Source organism: Protopterus annectens, chromosome 1.part2 (assembly GCF_019279795.1).
Source record: "Protopterus annectens isolate FY-2018-M chromosome 1.part2, PAN1.0, whole genome shotgun sequence".
Classification (NCBI taxonomy): Eukaryota; Metazoa; Chordata; order Ceratodontiformes; family Protopteridae; genus Protopterus; species Protopterus annectens.
Genome location: NC_056727.1, coordinates 830,880,688 through 830,898,858, shown reverse-complemented (window position 1 = coordinate 830,898,858; position 18,171 = coordinate 830,880,688). Strand labels below are relative to the sequence as shown.

The window sequence follows — 18,171 nt, the reverse complement described above, 5'->3', positions numbered from 1 at the left end:
AACATTAATTCATGTTATAAAGAGGTCAACACTCCGCTATAAACAAGTCAAAGTAAATAAATTCTTAGAAATATCAAAAAAAGTTAGTGAAACTTAGCCAGAGCTAGCTTGCGAAGCTCAAAAATATTCAGTGGCAAGCGAGATCTGGGGAATACCCTACTGCATCATGGGATAGGGATGGAGTCATGAGATAGCTGAAGACCTCAAGCTTTAGAAAGTGGCCGAGTCGGAACCGAGGATCGGTTCCGAACCTATCAGTCAAGAATGGAGACGAGACAGAACAACTTCACATATAAAGTTATAACTAAACAATAGAAAACTATAGTTGAGCCTAAGAAAAGCGAGTTTATAGCACTTTTACAGAAAAATATGGAACTGAGGGACCTAGATGAGAAGGAAAACAAATTTCTTAGATAAATGGAGATTATAGATTCAAGTTGCAACAGAGATTTGAGAGATCAATGAAGAAATAGAAAGAGAGGCAGACTTATTCAGCTTCTCAAACAATCGCGAAATATAGAGCTGATAAGTATACTTTTGGCACTTTGTTCAGAGTTCTGTACTGTCTTACTTTTGCTTGACTGAATTATTTATACATTTGCTGGCATTTTATTCTGATCTGCACTGAATTTTTTTCCCCCCACCCTTTTGCTGTAGTGTTCTTAAAGTTGGTAAAACTGGTCTAACAGCTTTTGTGCTATCTGATTGTCTCAAGGCTTGCTGGTATAAAATATTCCCTTTTTGTAAATCCCTGCATATCACTGCTAGAATCTCCTTGTGTTCTGACCATGAGGGCTTCTCAAACAATCTGGAAATATAGAGCTGATAAGTATATTTTTGGCACGTTGTTCAGAGTTCTACACTGTCTTATTTTTGCTTGACTGATTTGATGGCATTGTATTCTGATCTGTGCTGAAACATTTTTTCTCTCACCCTACTGCTGTTGTGTTTTTAAAGTTGGTGGCTCTTGCAGTTGCCCGCCCATTCTGTAAATTTGATATGGGACACTCCTCCCAGTCCCATCTCTTTAGCTCATTCTCCCTAATACATAAATCATTTGGGGAAGGCTAAACCCCTTAGTCCCTTATACTTGATTTATACTCTGTTCCTGCTCTCTCCCTTTTTACTTTATATAAAAATAAATAAATGAATAACACTTTTATTCAGCTGCTTATATTTTTCTAATCTGTGTTTCTTCTTACTACGCTGTTACTTCATCTTGCTATGCTTCTTCCTGCTACTTGCCTGTTTTCTAAAGTGTTCAATTGCATCTTTTCTGTTGCATTTATTACTGCTTGTTTATAGTCTGTCTAAACTGTTAAGTATTATTCTTAAGTGTTATTCTAAGCTCTTAGTTTTGGTTTAGGCAGTTACCCCTTAGCTCTACCTGGCCTTTCTCCCTCAGATGCTGACAAATATGGATGGACAATTTCCTACAGTTTCTCCTACCAGTCTGGTTAATATGGGCATCCTGAGACAGAGTAGCAACCGCCTCATGTACATGGACTACCATCTACTACTACTACTACCTAGGAACACAACTTGTGAGAGATGCGATTACATTAGGAACCCGAGTCCAAACTCTCTCCCCCTCAAGCCAGTATATCTGGCACTGAAAAAGTTGTCAACACAATCACTACACCTCAACCACCTACACCCGGCAAAACACACACCTACATATGAGGAGGTCCTCAATATAAACATACCCAAACAAAGGAGACCTCCAAGGCAAAAACACATGCGATTTTCACAGCCCTCCACACCACATACCACGCATAGTCCACACACCTGTACCTCAACCACTAAGGCTTCACCATAAACCCAACATATTAGTCATAGGAGACTCCATTGTGAGACACAAAAATGTGCCTCTCACCAGGTTGGATAAGGAGAAAGTCACAGTTAGTTGTCTGTCAGGTGCCAGAATCCACCATATCACACACTCAAGTCTCTCAACAACAGGTATTGTTATGACTCTGTCATAGTCCATGCGGGCATCAATGACTTGAAACGTACCTCTCCAGACTATATGAAGAGAGAGACATGATTGAGCTTGCTGATTATGTGTCCCAAGCAGGTATGTCCCTAGCCTTAAGCAGCATTCTGCAGTCACCCAGAATGCCTCACGGGTTGGGAGGGTGGCCTAATGGTTAAGGTGTTTGCCTTACAAACACAAGGTGCAGGGTTTGGGGTTTGAGTCTCACAATTGGCTATTGGCTTAAAATGAAACTCATGGGCAGTTAGCTTGGTACTAATCTATGAATCTATGAATACAAACAGAAAATTATTGACTAACAATTGGCTTAATTTCTGATGTCATTCCAGGGGGATCCGGTATGTGACAGCCTGGGAAGATATGATCGACAGACCACGATGCTTTGCCAGAGATGGCCTGCATCTGTCTCACCTGGGCTTCAGGCAAAGGCTCTTCCCTCCCCCCTATAGTGCCTTTTTTAGGAAAGGTAATGAGGTTAAAACTACCAACATAAAAATTTCAACAAAACACAAATTAAAGGTCATGCTGATAAATGCTAGAAGTCTAAACATGAAACTGCACTCATTGAAAGCATTCCTAACCCTGGAAAATGCTGACATCTGTGCAGTCACACAAACCTGGTTCAAAGCTGCGGGGAGTAAGCCTTACCTGCTTACTCATCCTATCATACATTCAGACCCCAAACTGTGGGCAGTAAGGCCCAAAGGAGTTTGAGTTTCAATATACATTAAAGACATACACACCTCTAGGCTGGTCAAACAGTATGACGCACAGGAGACACTCCAGGTGCAGTTAACCACTGACAAGATGGGTTCATACTACGTTATCGAAAGATAACGTAATCAAACAGCTGAAACATCGAAACGGACGCATCTCAAAACTTTTATTGTAGGGGGCTGTGCCCCCCACACCCCCTGTTAAATATATATTCCAACTCTGAGATCGCACTACAGTGAGGAAAGGGCAAATATCCCAATCTTCACTGTACTGCGATCCCACAATTCAAACTTCGAAATACGGCCGTTTGGATGTTTTGGCCATTCAATTATGTTATCTTTTGATAACGTAATAGGAACCTGACAAGACCACTATTCAAATCATGGCTAGTTACTGGCCCCCAAATCTGTCTCAAGATGCCCAATCTGACTATTTGGACCTGTTTGAATCTATCAAGATTCAACCCTTTACCCTGATCCTGGGTGACTAACTTCCCAAACATAGACTGGAAGAACTACTCATGCCAGAACACAAATGCCCAGGGATTCCTTGATTTTTGTGCATGCAAATGCCTTGGAACAGCTAGTCGATACCCCCACAAGGGGTGATAATATCGTGGACTTGGTATTAATCAACATGAGTAACCACTGCAGCATCCCTATCACTTTCAAAGTTACCATCTCCCCAACCCCCCTCTAGCTAGGATCAGACATAACCCCCCTCTAGCTAGGATCAGACATAAAAACTTCTCCAAAGCTGATTAGAGCCTCCTGAAGGATGGTATTAACAGCTTCACGGCCCTCTCCCCCCTCTGCAGGGACTGGCACCAATATCCAAAAATACACCAAAGCACTATACAAGCATTTATATAGATGCATGGAATCAAGAATACCCGACAGAACTAAATCATCCTCCGCAAGAAATAGTAAACCTGTCTGGTAGACATCTGCAATAAATAAACTTTATAACAAAAGGAAAAAAATGCTGTCCAAGACCAAAAAGGAGCAGGTGTCCAATTGGAAGCAATGTCTCCTTAGCCTGAACAAGCAAATAAGAGCAGTAAGTGAAATCCTCCAAAACAAACTTCAAGTCCAAATTGGCCACATCTACTAGAGACAATCATAAGGCCTTCTTCACATATGTTCACAACCTCAAAGGAAGCACCCAGATCTGTTCAGAACTGGTGGTCAAGGACACCGCATATACAAATGCCGTAGATATAGCAAACTTACTGGCTGACAGATTCAGCGAAAACTATACCCCTTTGTCATCAATAAATCAGGACATCCCCAGTACCTGCCCCCTTTCCCCTTATATCTAGGGAACAGGTCATCACTGCTCTCTCAAAGGCAAAAAAATACAGCCTCCATGGGACCTGATAACATCCCACACTGCATCCTACGTGAACTCAGGCAGGAACTTGTAGCACCACTAGGTGCCCAATTCAACCAAAGCCGGAGTACTGGCTTCATCCCAGCTGAGTGGAGGACAGCCACAGTCATCCCTTCACACAAAGGTGGAGCTACCACCGATCCAGGAAATTATAGACTCAGCAACCTAACTAACCTAATCTGCATGGACCTCATTAATAAGGACATTGGCAACCTCTAAACACTTGATCCCACACAGTTTGGCTTCGTCAAGGGGGGGTCATGTCTGCTAAATTTGGTAGACTTCTTTGAAAAATTCACCAAAGCCATGGATGAGGGGAAGATGATGCACACCACCTACCTTGACCTGGCCAAAGCCTTTGCCTTTGACACTATTCCCCACTCGGGCATAACAGATGAACTCTCTCAACTAGGCATCCATCCATATGTCACCAGATGGGTATCAAACTGGCTCATTGACAGAACCCACGTAGTCAAAATACGGGAAGCCACCTCAAGCAGTAGATCTGTAACAAGTGACATACCTCAGGGTTTGGTCATGGGGCCTCACTTATTTGGGATATACTTTTCTGAGGTGCAGGCCAAAACCAGTGGGCTATGGCTGACCAGATTTGCAGATGACAGCAAGCTGGATGCTGTCATCATTTCCCCTAGTGATGTGGACATCCTCCAAGAGGTTCTCACTCAGACAAATGACTGGTGCTAGAAACATGGCCTCAAGCTGAATACCAAAAAATGCATCATCATCCCCTCTGGGGAGGGAGACATCCCCACAAATTATCACATTAAGAACAATGTCCTAAATACTCAATCAGTCGTGAGGGATTTGGGTACCTAAGGTTGACGGCAACCTGACTGTTGACCACCATGTTGCTTTCGTTGTATGGAAAGCCTTCTACATGGCCCACCTCATATGTAAGGGTATCTCATCTAGGGGCAAGGAGGTCATAACATCCCAGTATTTTTCCCTTATAAGGCCCATTATTGAGTACAATGCCCCTTTCGGCATGTACCGAGCAAAGCACATGTAGCAACTGGAGAGACCACAGAGGTTCCTCACCAGGAGAATTCAGGGCCTCAAACATCTACCATACACATACAGGCTAAAAGCCCTACCCCTCTACTCAAGTTTCATACAGACTCCTCAGAGGTGACCTCTGTCTGGCATACAAGGTGTTCACAGACCCCACTTGATGGGACTGCTGCATACTGCAAGTCAAGCTCCACTCGAGTAACCCATACGCACGGCCTCAACCTGGTCTGTGACATCAACAAGACTTGTTGGCGGGACAGATTAGTGTCCCAGAGACTCCCCTATCTATGGAAGAGACTCTGTCTCCACATCAAGCAGAGTACCTCTTTACCCCTTTTTAAGTGCAACCTGGATAACTGGATGGGGAACAGAAAATATACCCCTGGGATTCCACCCATGTCTCTGCTGGACAGGGGCATCGGGTGCTGATTTGGCTAAACATGGGCTAAACTCTTGGCTAGGCTTATAAGGGCCTCAGGGTCAACAGCCTAGTAACCTCCTATGATCCTATGACAAAGGGGAGGTGGTGGTGAGGGGAAGGATTTGACAGAAGTTTGTGAGATGTGAGAAAGGAGCTTGTGAGCCTTGGTGCAGGGTTGGATCCGGTGTACAAGTAACTTCACTCTTTTTAAGAAGGAGATCTATCCACTGAGGTACTGTTTATGCCTGTACTGTTTGATAATTAAAATATTAATACAGCTGCTTAAAAATCAAGCACGGACATGAGCAACACAAAAAGCCTTGACACGTCCCTTCAAAAAACCTTGTACATAAAGAAAAGTCAACTGTTAATTTTGTCTTGCATTATTTTATTTACAAAGGATAAACAGATATAGTAAGAAGCATGTTGTTCCTATTTGCAATCAGTAATACAGTAATCCGCCAAATGGCAAAGTTAAATAATGATTTTGGCTGGAAAAATCTAATCAAAAGTTAAACTAAAATAAAGATGTTAGACTGTTTCTCACCACATGGTGTAAAGATTTTACTGGAAATGAAAAAGAGGGGGCCCCACAAAATCTCAGACCCCAATCCCTACATGCCTTCTAGCTCTTTTAATAATGTTTATTTCTCCTCTATAAACAACATTAATGCAGACTGAGCCTAACGAACTTATGTATGCTTCCACACCATGCCTCACTAGGACTCCCCCATCCCCAAGGAAGGTCAGAAGCAGAAAACCCCCCACCCCCAAGGAAAGTAAGATACAGAAGGACCCCCACACACACACACAAATAGTACAGTTTCAGTCCTCATCTTACATGCTGTTGACTCACAGCTACATGTCTGGAAGAATTTCAAAGAGGTGGACCATCAATGATGTGAGATAACTTTTTCCTCCATTAACATCCCCCCCCCAATAAAAAGTGTGCTCAAGGCATACGGAAGGATGTGCCCAAGCCCGTTCACATCCACAACTAACACCCCCCACACACACCAACACATACAGTAATGCATTATCACAGATAAGCCAAGCCTCCACTAGCTCTCACTCACACTTTATTTCCACTTCTTACTTTGCTTCAGAAAACTAAATAGTCACCATCTGTTCAACTCTTTTCTGATCATCTCTATAAGCACTGCAAGACCATCTTTGAACATATATAAATGATATGATCGAGGTACCACCTCACTACACAATGGGCCAGTGAATCTGGCATGTTTTACTTCACTTTGTGTATGTGTGTGTGTGTGTGTGTGTGTGTGTGTGTGTAGGTGGATTAAAGAAAGTTCTGTGCACTGTTTTTGTTTCACTCACTTGATATTCTGCCAAACCTCATTTGGAGACCATGACTTGGTATATTATAAACCAAACTCTGCAACCATACTTTTTATTAGCTATGATGTAGAAATTTACATTTTCAATATGACATTCAACAATTAATTTACATTGAACTTCTATTGGTTAGCAAGCACTTTCTAACCTTTGCTGCTGTTTCTGCATCTTCTGCCTCCTTGTCTGCTGGACAGTTGCAGGTGGTTTGCTTTTCTCAAGAGGCCCCAACTCTAATGCAATCTGTTCTGCATCCACAGAGATCTGTAATAGATTGCCATTACATTTCATTACTAAACCAAAAACTTGCTATTTGTTACATATAAGATGTGAAATGAATGTTGAAAAACTACACTTGCCAAAAACAAAAGCAAAGAATAAGAAAATAACATGCATTTCCCACTGTGCCAGTTGATATGTTACATGACCCTTCCTTACAACCCTATAATTAGGTTCCTCTCCTCTTCCATTCTAAGTCAACTATTTTTTTCTCTAAATCTCCAACTCTGTGGGAAACGCACGCTTTACTGATGTACATAGGGGACATTGCATGCGAAATCAGGAAGATATGGCTAGCCGCCGATTCGTCACTAACCATCAAGCGACATCATCTCTTGTAGACCAAGATGAGAAAGAATGAAGTTTCTGAAGCTACACTGCTAACAAGTATACACGCGTCTGACTTTCAGGAAACTGCAGTAGCCATGGCTAAATGAAGGGGCTATCTAAGCACATGAGGATAACAGGGGTTTATTTAGGCCTCACCAATGTAGTAAGAGCACATCTGTTACATTTTACACTGGGGATCCTGGTTTACAACTGGGATGAATCACAAGGAGTAAACCCATGGGGATAGAAGGATCCGTAAATCAGCTGAAAGGCCAACGATCAGAAGGATATGACATGAAGTACCTACACTAACATTTGGATTAATAATGGAACATGGACAAAGTGGCCGTGCAAAAGATGTCTACCAAGGTGTTATTTTATGAAACAAGTACTGGAATGCATCCACTCTTTCCATGAAGTGGTCTGCAACCATAGTATTTTATTTTAGCAGACAGGGAGTTAAACATGATGACAAGAAATTAACGCAGCCTGCAAACCACTTGGAAGAGGTTTATCTGGTGACTACGCCCTTCCTCTCCTGAGGAAAGGAGAATAGCAGCTTTTTAGTTTTCCTAAACTCATAGACCTACTTTGTTCAGAACTTAAGCTACTACACATCTGGGGTGTGAAGGCTTTTTCTCTTGAACATTCGTCCCACCAAAGAAAATAAGGAGATGAAAGGACTGCTTTGGTAACAAATGAGGAAATACTTTTAAGGTGGAAGACCGGGCTGGAGTTGAAGTAGCATCCGATCCTTATGAAAGTGCAGCTATAATACATACAAGCAGATGGAATGGCTACCAAAAAAGCATTTTCCAAGATAAAAGCTTCAATGTTGCTAAGCCAGTGGGTTCAAACAAGGACAGTGAAGCCTGTTCAGCCACTTCTTACACCTGCCATAAGGTTCAGCAGAATCAGATTTTATGAAAAAGGCCAATAATGAGGTACAGCCAGGTGCCACCACAACCACAGAGAACCCTCTCAGCTAGAGTCAGAAGAGTATCATGTATTGTGAAGGACCGGACAGCATGAAACAGCACCATTCTTCACCACCACTAGGCAGAGAGAAACGGTCTTGGTTTTCTTCCCTGAACTTTGCAATGAGGCATGGAATCAGGAGGAATATGAAGAATGCAAAGAACCACCACCAATGCTACTGGAAGGAAAATACAGAGGCTTTAATCTCCTCTTTTTCCCTGATGCAGATAAATGATGAGAGTGTTGAATGGGTAACCACTAGAATACCCCACTTTCAAAAATTCAAACAATACACAGACTCCATAATTCACAGCATAAGGCAAGGACTACCTCTTTAATCTTGCTAGTATAGGTTGCCAAAAGACAGGACATCTTGGGCCATCACTGCTAGCAGGGATGACTTACACTGACGTGACAAACCATTGAAGATAAAGGCAACTCTCATGATAGAATCAGATAGGGCTCCCTCAGATTTAAAGTCACCCTCAGTGACTGCAATCACAGGACTGCTCACATCAGGGACACCAAAAGCCAGGTGCTCAAATCAGGGATACCAAAAGCCAGTCATCCAAGTAGGGAAATATAAGATCATCTTTCTACTGCAAGGCGTTGGTCATCATGGACAACTTAGTGAACACTATGGGTACAGCAGAAAGTCCATATGGCAGCACTCTGCAATGAAAGTTATGCCCATTTAGAGTGAACTGATGGAATCTCTTATGCAGACCACAGACACTAATGGGCCAGTATGCATCCATTACTGTCAGTACCACCGTCAAAGACTCCTGCAGCATCAAGGCAAGTCAAAGGCATGACTTTTGTGAAGCCATCATATGGAACCTGACGGACCACATTTGCTTGCTGAAGATGGTGAGAAGAAATATGCCACACAAAGTCTTCTATCCACTACCACCCAGTTCTGTGATGCAAAGGAATAAAGCCTCAACATCAGACCAACAGACCTAGGTTCAATCAGCAGGCTGACAGTTAGATGAGCTTGTTAGGGTGTGGAGGAGAGGAAAACAAGACAATGCCTGCTTGCCTCACTCTGTCAGGAAAGGTGTGAGGCGGGTGCCCAGAAGAGCAATTTCCACATTAAATTCCTGGTTGAAAACAGGAATTACAAGAGATACTCTTCCCTCAAGAGGGTAAGAAGTTTGGATGGATATTTCTAATTGATGTGGGAGACATTTCTGCTGCACACACCTACTCCATGTAGGGGCGATACTGAGGAACTGGTCAGGGCTTCAGATATAAATGGCTCCCCAAATAGATGACTGTTTTCCTTCCATCACTCGGCCATCATCCCTGCATGGAACAAGTGAGCCAACTAAAAGAACAAGAAAGCTCGATGGTTATTGAAGGCCCAGGGGATGAAAAAAGTGACCCCCAACAGACTTCTGTCGCATTTAGAATTAGAACATAGTTATATAGTAGGATCCTTAGCATCTTTCCAAAGGAAAACAGAATATACAATTCCTGTAAGGAAATAAAATGTCTGGGAATGCCTCAATACAAATGTGAAAACATCTTCATCTTACAGTGAAACCTTTTGTGGAGAACACTAGAAGTCACTGGTCCTCTGTGATGGCTCTTCAAGCCTGAAGAACCATCCTCCTGTGGGACTTCTCAGACAATAGTTAGGGCTGCAAATACTGGGCTGGTGAAGTGCTTCTCTTAGGCAAAATGGCTAGGACCAAAAGAAGGCAAGACTGTGTGATGCTCATCAGCGTTCCCTGCTCTACATGTAGATTTCCTCTTTTTGGACTGTTTGGGCCTGTTAAAACTTGGAAATTCAGTAGTAAACTGGATCATGAAAAAATCGTCCCCAGAGTGCAAAGGGCCTGCTTCTTCAACCCTGGCAAGGTCATCGGTCAGATCCTCAGAAGGCTAGCTGAAAAGAACCACCCCCTGAAAGAGGCATCCAGGAAGGAATTTCTGAACTTCTTACAGAAGAAAAGTCCTCAGCAAGGCCACAGGCCTGAACTATTGCATCAGCACAGTTAAAAGCTTTTCCACAGCCTGATCCTACAAATGGAATTTGAGCAACTGGGATAAAACTATCAGGATCTTAATCCCAGAATGGTGAAGGAATAAATTCTCTTAACAAGCCTGTTCAAAACACAAATACATGCTTGGCAATAAGGAGCAAAAGCCTGCTTAAGGTTCTGTGCTCTACACTGGACTAAAGACCTCACTCAGGAGTCAGCCTGAACATGCTTACTCAGAATCCCACTGCACTTAACAGAAGGATTATAAATAGCATCCTTTTCTCAGTAACTGAGAATACACATTGCAGTTATTTCCAGACTGCTTTAATGGCACCCTTGATGACTGGCTCATATGGGGGGGGGGGATGCATGACTCCTCTTACTGTTTTCCCCCAGAATCCCATTAAGACACTTTGTAGGGGGGGTTGGAATGAAGTCCACAGGCTCCAGAGAAAACTTAAGCCTTAACATCTCTCTGAAGGAAGGAGAAATCACAAGGGAGGTAGGATAAAGAGTCACCATCCTTATCTGTCTTGGAGATAATGTCCCCCAATTTCTCAGACACCATGAAACATCCTTAATGGGAGGGTCTTCCCAACTACCTTCAAAGGAAACATGATAATGCAAAGCTTGTATGAAGACTTTACAAATATCCAGCTCCTCAGTCTTAAATGATATCCTTATTCAACAGTATAGTGGTACTTCTGGGCAGAGCTCAAATCTCTGCTAGCACCTTCCTTTAAAAATGATGTTAAAGCCTACAATGTAATGACTTACTTTCACATTGCTTTGGCAGCGCAACTGTTGAGTCAAGTGGCCAGAATTAGTGTCACAAGGGTGACATGTGGATTAGATCATCCCAGTTGAGTATTAATAGCACCCATTTTAGAACATCTTCCAAAACGTACAGTTGTGTACACATCATAAATGTAGATGTTCGAGTGTATTCACTGTTGCAGTCATTACATTTGGGTAATCTGCTGGCAGGTTGCCCTCAGTTGGCCTGATTAACAAAGTCTTGGGTCCTGCGTCGGTTGCTGTCCCTTCTTCCATGACGTCAGGTCGTCAGGGGTATAAAACATGCAGCCGACGCCATTACATCAGTTTTTCTTGCCCCAGATGTCAGGTGCCCACCAAATGGGGAGCAATAAATATAAAAATGTATATGTAAATTTAAACACAAAAAGTATATACCTCCAAACAAAAGCAAATACACCAGAAAGGCTTTTAAGCATAGTAGAAGAAAGTAGAGGTATAGTAAATGAAAAACAGGGGGCTGGAGGGTGGGTAACCAGGACTGTAACAGTGAATACACTCGAACATCTACATTTATGGTAAGTGTACACAACTGTACTATGTTCTTCGTGTTTCACTGTTTCAGTCATTACATTTGGATAGATTCCCAAAGCTGTGGTTGGGAGGATGGATTTATACAGCATTAGGACCAGCTATAAAGCCCTGAAGGACAGAAGTGGCAAAGCCAGCTCTGGATTTAGAGAAGAAAGGTAAATGGTAATGTTTGGTGAACGTATGGACTGAGCACCAGGTAGCAGCTTCTAGAATGTCCCTGATAGGAACACCTCTGAGAAAGGCTGTAGATGTAGATGCAGCCCTGGTGGAATGAGATCTGATCCCCTGGGGGATAGTTTTACCATGGTACATGTAGCAGAAACGAATACAACGGCTTATCCATTTGGAAATAGTCTGCGTTGAAATAGCCTTTCCCTCTGCTCCTGCAACAATTGCCACCAGTAGTTGTTCAGATTTTCTTAGAGATTTTGTCCTGTTTAAGTAAAATCTAAGTTGTCTGTGTACATCCAATGAATGCAGAATCTGCTTCCCCTTGTTCTGTGGATTGGGAAAGAAAGTTGGCAAATGAATGGTCTGATTAAGAGCCACACTGGATACCACCTTAGGCATGGAGAATGGATTGGTCCTGACAGACACCCTGTCCGCATGAAAAATAATGAAAGGCTCCATTGCCATAAGAGCCTGTAATTCAGAAATCCTTCTAGATGAAGTGACTGCTAAAAGGAAAGCAGTTTTCCAGTAGAGAAATTGTAAGTCTGTAGTAGCAGTTGGCTCGAAAGGAGGGATAGTGAGTTTTTCCAATAATTGAGGTCCCAGGCAGAGGTTGGAGCTCTTCTGGGAGGTCTTAAGTTTTTGGCCTTTCTGAGATACTGCTTTAGCAAAGGATGAGAGAAGAGGGGAGGTTTTGTGTTGTAATGAGATGAAATGGCTGAGGCATGGATTTTTATGGAAGAAAAGGACAGGCCCTTCTGAAGCATCTCAGTTAAGTATTGTAAAATCTGAGGAATATTGGGCACTGCTGTGCTTATTCCTTGTGACTGGTTCCAGGCACAGAATCTTTTCCACTTGTCAGCATAAGATATTCTAGTACTAGGCCTTCTCGCCTCCAAAATGACACTCATTACAGGTTTGCTGAGGGATGCTAAGGGTGATTAGCCACGCTGCAAGATTCAAAGTTTGGAGCTGAGTGTGCAGAATTTGGTTGTTCTGCTGAGACAGTAAGTAAGGTGTCTGAGGCAGGTGCCACGGATGAAGGAGTGACAAATTCCGCAGGAGTGGGTACCAGTGTTGGTGAGGCCAGTCTGGAGCAATAAGAATAATTTTTGGTTTGTCCTGTCTTACGTTTAGTAGAACTTTGGAGAGCAGAGGTAGAGGGAGAAAAGCATAGACTGTTTTTCCAGCTGAATGAAAGAGCATCCACTTTCCAAGCTTGTTTGTGATGAGTTCTTGTGCAGAGTTTGTCCAACTGATAGTTCTGGGGTGAGGCGAAAAGATCTATGTCTGGACTCCCCCATTTGCTGGTCAACATGTTGAAAATCCGTGGTTCCAGTTTTCATTCGTGTGGGTCCATGAGACTTCTGCTTAGTTCGTCTGCCAGAGTATTCAGCTTTTCTGGCATATATTGAGCTTGTTTATGTCAAGGCCGTGTTCCACAATGCCGTGGCTAATCTGCAGAGGGGGTAGGAATGCGTACCCCCCTGCTTGTTTATGTAACACATAACTGTGGTGTTGTCTGTCTATCATTAATTGTCCTGGATGAAGGTAGTCCTTGAAGGCTGTCAGTGCATTCTATACAGCTAGCATCTTTCTGATTGATATGAAGGTGCATTTGATTTGGGCTCCATTTGCCCTGAATGCACTTCCCTGCCAGATGAGCTCCCCAAGCATAGTCTTATGCGTCTGTAGTTAGGGTCTGGGCGGCAGGGGCTGGAGTGAAAGGCAGTCCCTTGTTTTGGTGGCAGGCCTCTGCCCACCATAGGAACTCTAGTTGCAGGCAAGAAATGATAGGAATCATTGTTTCCAGGCTGTGACAATGTTGTCTCCATAAACTTTTTAAGTACCACTGAAGTTTCCTCATATGCAGTCTTGCAAATGGAATTTGAAGAATGCAGGAGGCCATGAACCCCAAGGCTTGCAGAATTTGCCTTGCAGATAGCAGGGTTTTTGTGGCCACCTGTTTGAAGTAAGTCACCAATTGAATTTGCTTTTCTGGCATAAGGTAAGCCATCTGGGCAGTTGTATTCAAGCTTGCACCCAGGAATGTAATTTTTTGAAAAAGTACCAGTTGTGATTTCTTTTCGTTTATGGTGTACCCTAGACAAGTTAGAACCCTTTTTACAAACGCCAGATGCTGCAGAAGAATGTCCTTCTTTTCTGCCTGAATTAGATGATCGTCCAGGTATGGATATATTTGAATATTTCTTTGCCTGCAAAATGCAATTACTGGAGCCAGGCACTTTGTAAAGACCCTGGGCGCAGTAGATAAGCCAAAGGGCAATGCACAGAACTGGTAATGCAAGTAGCCTGCTTTGAAGTGGAGGTACCTCCTGCAAGATTCCCTGATTGGGATATGCATGTTAAGCCTCTTTTAAGTCTAGAGTTACCAACCAGGCATCTTTGCCTAGCATATGAAATAGCTGTTGAAGAGTCAGCATCTTGAATTTTGGAATGTCCAGAAATGTGTTTAGTGTAGATAAGTCCAGAATTGGACACCAAGATTTGTCTTTTCTGGGTACCAGAAAAAGTGTTGAATAGAAGCCTTGTCCCTTTTCCTCTTCTGGTACTGGTTAAATAGCTTCCACGTTCATGAGGGATAAAACTTGTTTCTGGGCCTCTGCCCACTGATTTGGGGGCAGGTCTGGCGATCCGTTTGGGATTGTCAACGTGTGGAAATGAAATCTGTATCCCTGGGATACTATATTTAAAATCCATTTGTCCTGGGTTATCAGTTGCCAGTTTCATGCATGAAGTGCCAGTGAGTGTAGAGGGAAGTCATTGAGACTGTTTACCATAGGGAGGTGCCTTGCTGTTTCCAGATTTGGAGGTGGAGGCACCCCACTGTTTTGTTCTAAAAGTCCCTTGTGACTTAAACCTGGAGCCTTTGGAATGTCTGGGTTTGGGATGTGGCTCTCAAAGGGAGTGGAAAGGACCAGTTTTTAGTAGGCCAGTGCCTACTAAATCTTGGAGGTTGCACTTGGAAGAAATTTTTCACAGTTTGCATAGATTTAGCTTCATCAACCTTATTACCAAAGAGACGGTCCTGTTGTAATGGGGCATCCAACAATTTTGCTTTAACATGATCAGGCAGAGTTTGCTCTTTGAGCCACACATGCCTTCTTAGCACAGACCCAGTTACAGCAGCCCTGCAAGAGGCTTCTAAAGAATCAAAGCCACATTGCAAAGTATGTTTTCCAACTTGTTCAGCTGAATGCAATAAATCCTGTAAATCTTTATTTTCCACACAGTCAGAAATTAACACAATTTTATGTTTAAGCAGTCCCATGATATGCTGTTGATATTTAAGCATATGAAAGTACAGTTTTGTACCTACCATAAATGTAGATGTTCGAGTGTTGACACTGCTGCAGTCATTACACTTGGGTTATCCTGCCGTCAGGCGGTCCCGCAGTCGGCCAGAGTTCCAAAGTCTTGGTCCAGCGTCGGTTGCTGTCGCCTCCTCCCTGACGTCAGTGCGACAGGGGTATCCAAGATGCAGCCGACGCCATTTTCTTCAGTTTTTCTTGCCCCAGATGTCAGGTGCTCCCAAATAGGTAGGCACATCAAATTGTTAATAAACAATACAAAAGAAAAGCAAACCACCATTTTTAGGTTACTCCCCATAGGTAAAAACGGTAGATGTCCTAGGTAAGTACCAGAAAGTAAGAGGGGAAGGAGGGAGGGCAACCTGGACTGCAGCAGTGTTTACACTCGAACATCTACATTTATGGTAGGTACAAAACTGTACTATGTTCATCGTGTTACACTACTGCAGTCATTACACTTGGGTGGAATCCCAAAGCTGAGGTAGAGAGGCTGGATCTACAAGGCATTAGGGGTGGCTATAAGGCCCTGCAGTACAGCAGTGGCGAAGCCAGCTCTGGATCTGGAGTATAAAGGCAAATGGTAATATTTGGTGAAGGTATGCACAGAACTCAGAACTCCATGTTGCTGCTTCCAAAATATCCTTGGTAGGTACTCCTCTGAGGTAGGCAGTTAAAGTGGCTGTTGCCCTGGTGGAGTGAGATCTAATGCTGCTAGGTACAAGTTTCCCATGGTGGGTATAGCAGAAACATATACAGTGTCCTATCCATTTTGAAATAGTCTGCTTTGAAATGGCTTTTCCCTGTGCTCCTGTAGCGTATGCTACCAATAATTGCTCAGATTTTCTGAAAGCTTTGGTTTTGTCCAAGTAGAAGTGTAACTGCCTGTGAATGTCCAAAGAATGTAGCAATTTCTCCTCTTTGTTCTGTGGTTTTGGATAAAAAGTTGGCAAGTGAATAGTTTGATTCAGAGCCACACTTGATACCACCTTTGGCATAAATGTAGGGTTAGTTCTTAAAGACACCCTTGTCCTGGTGGAAGATGAGGAAAGGTTCCACTGCCATTAGTGCCTGTAATTCTGAAACTCTTCATGCTGATGTAATTGCCAGTAGCAGAGAATTTTTACAAGAGATGTATTTTATTTCTGCTGTGTTAGCTGGCTCAAAAGGAGGTAGAGTTAATTTTTCCAAAACAAAGTTGAGGTCCGAAGTTGGTGTAGGTGCTCTACGGGGGCGGTCTTATGTTTTTAGCCCCTCTGAGGTATTGTTTAAGCAAAGGATTAGAATAAAATTGGTGGATCAGTGTTGTAATGAGCAGAGATAGCTGAGGCATGGATATTGATGGATGAAGAAGAGAGGCCCTTGTCCAGCATCTCAGTTAAGTATTGCAGTATCTGAGGAATGTTTGGGACAAGAGGGTCAAGGCTGTGCGCTTGGTTCTAGGCACAGAATCTCTTCCATTTATCAGAGTATGCTTTCCTGGTGCTAGGCCTTCTGGCCTTCAGAATGACATCCATAAAGTACAGTTTTGTACCTACCATAAATGTAGATGTCCGATAGACATGCAACTGCAGTCATAACATGTGGGTTGTCCTGCCTCAGGCAGCCCTCGGTCGGATTCCAAAGTCTGGGTCCGGCGTCTGATGTCGCATTTCTCTCCGACGTCAGAGCAGCTGGAGTACATAAGCATCAGCCGACGCCATTTTCTTCAGTGTTTCTTGCCCCAGATGCCAGGTGCCCTCCAAGGAAGGCTGTAATCAAATTGGAAGACAAAAACAGGATTCCAAACAAATAAATGAGCAATAAAACAAATACACCATAACAGTTATCCCCAGCTAAGAGTAACAGGGATAGGAGTGGACCCTAGGCATAGAGGGGTATGGAGGGAGGGAAAATCCGACTGCAGTTGCATGTCTATCGGACATCTACATTTATGGTAGATACAAAAAGTACAGTTTTGTACCTACCATAAATGTAGATGTTCGAAGATCCACATTGCTGCAGTCCTAACACTTGGGGTAGTCCGCTGTCCCAGTCGGCCCGAATACCAAAGTATAAGGCTGACGTCGGTCAAGGCGCATTTGTCTGACATCAGGACGTCAGGGTACAAATGCGCATGACCAACGTCATATCCTCAGTCTTTTCTTGCCCCAGATGTCAGAAGACCCTAAAGAAATAAGGCCAAAACCAAAAAACACAAAAACACTCCTGTACCTAAAATATGTACAATATATACAAATGTACAAAAAATAGAACCTCACCCACACAACCACCCCTAAATACAGAGGGGAAGGAGGGAGGGAAAATTGGACTGCAGCAATGTGGATCTTCGAACATCTACATTTATGGTAGGTACAAAACTGTACTATGTTCTTCATCTCACATTGCTGCAGTCCTAACACTTGGGTAGAATCCCAAAGCAGAGGTAAGGGAGGATGGCTAAACTATAATGAAGCAGGAGCTGCCAAAATGCCCTGCAACACAGCAGTGGCAAAACCAGCCCTGGACTTAGAATAGAGAGGAAGGTGGTAATGCTTGGAGAAAGTATGCACTGAACTCCAAGTTGCTGCCTCAAAATATCCTTAGTTGCCACCCCTTAGAAATGCTGTTGAAGTGGCAGTAGCCCTAGTGGAATGAGGCCTAATCCCAGCTGGAATTTCTTTGCCATGATGGGAGTAACAGAATGCAATGCAAAACCCAATCCACTTAGATATAGTTTGTTTTGACACAGGCTTGCCCTGAGAACTCAAAGCAAAAGAAACAAACAACTGCTGAGACTGCCTAAAATCTCTAGTCCTGCTTAAATAATAACGCAACTGCCTGTGTACATCT

At 43.1% G+C, this 18,171-nt stretch overlaps 1 protein-coding gene across 2 annotated transcripts in view; it reads right to left on the bottom strand.

The window, feature by feature from the left end:
• The window catches only part of HEATR1 (HEAT repeat containing 1), a 1,780,420-nt gene that overhangs the window by 848,739 nt on the left and 913,510 nt on the right, over positions 1-18,171 (bottom strand). For both annotated transcript variants that reach the window (XM_044059100.1, XM_044059109.1), the window contains exon 25: positions 7,063-7,175. In XM_044059100.1, coding sequence (XP_043915035.1) covers positions 7,063-7,175 — 113 coding nt within the window. The remainder of the gene's footprint in view (positions 1-7,062; positions 7,176-18,171) is intronic.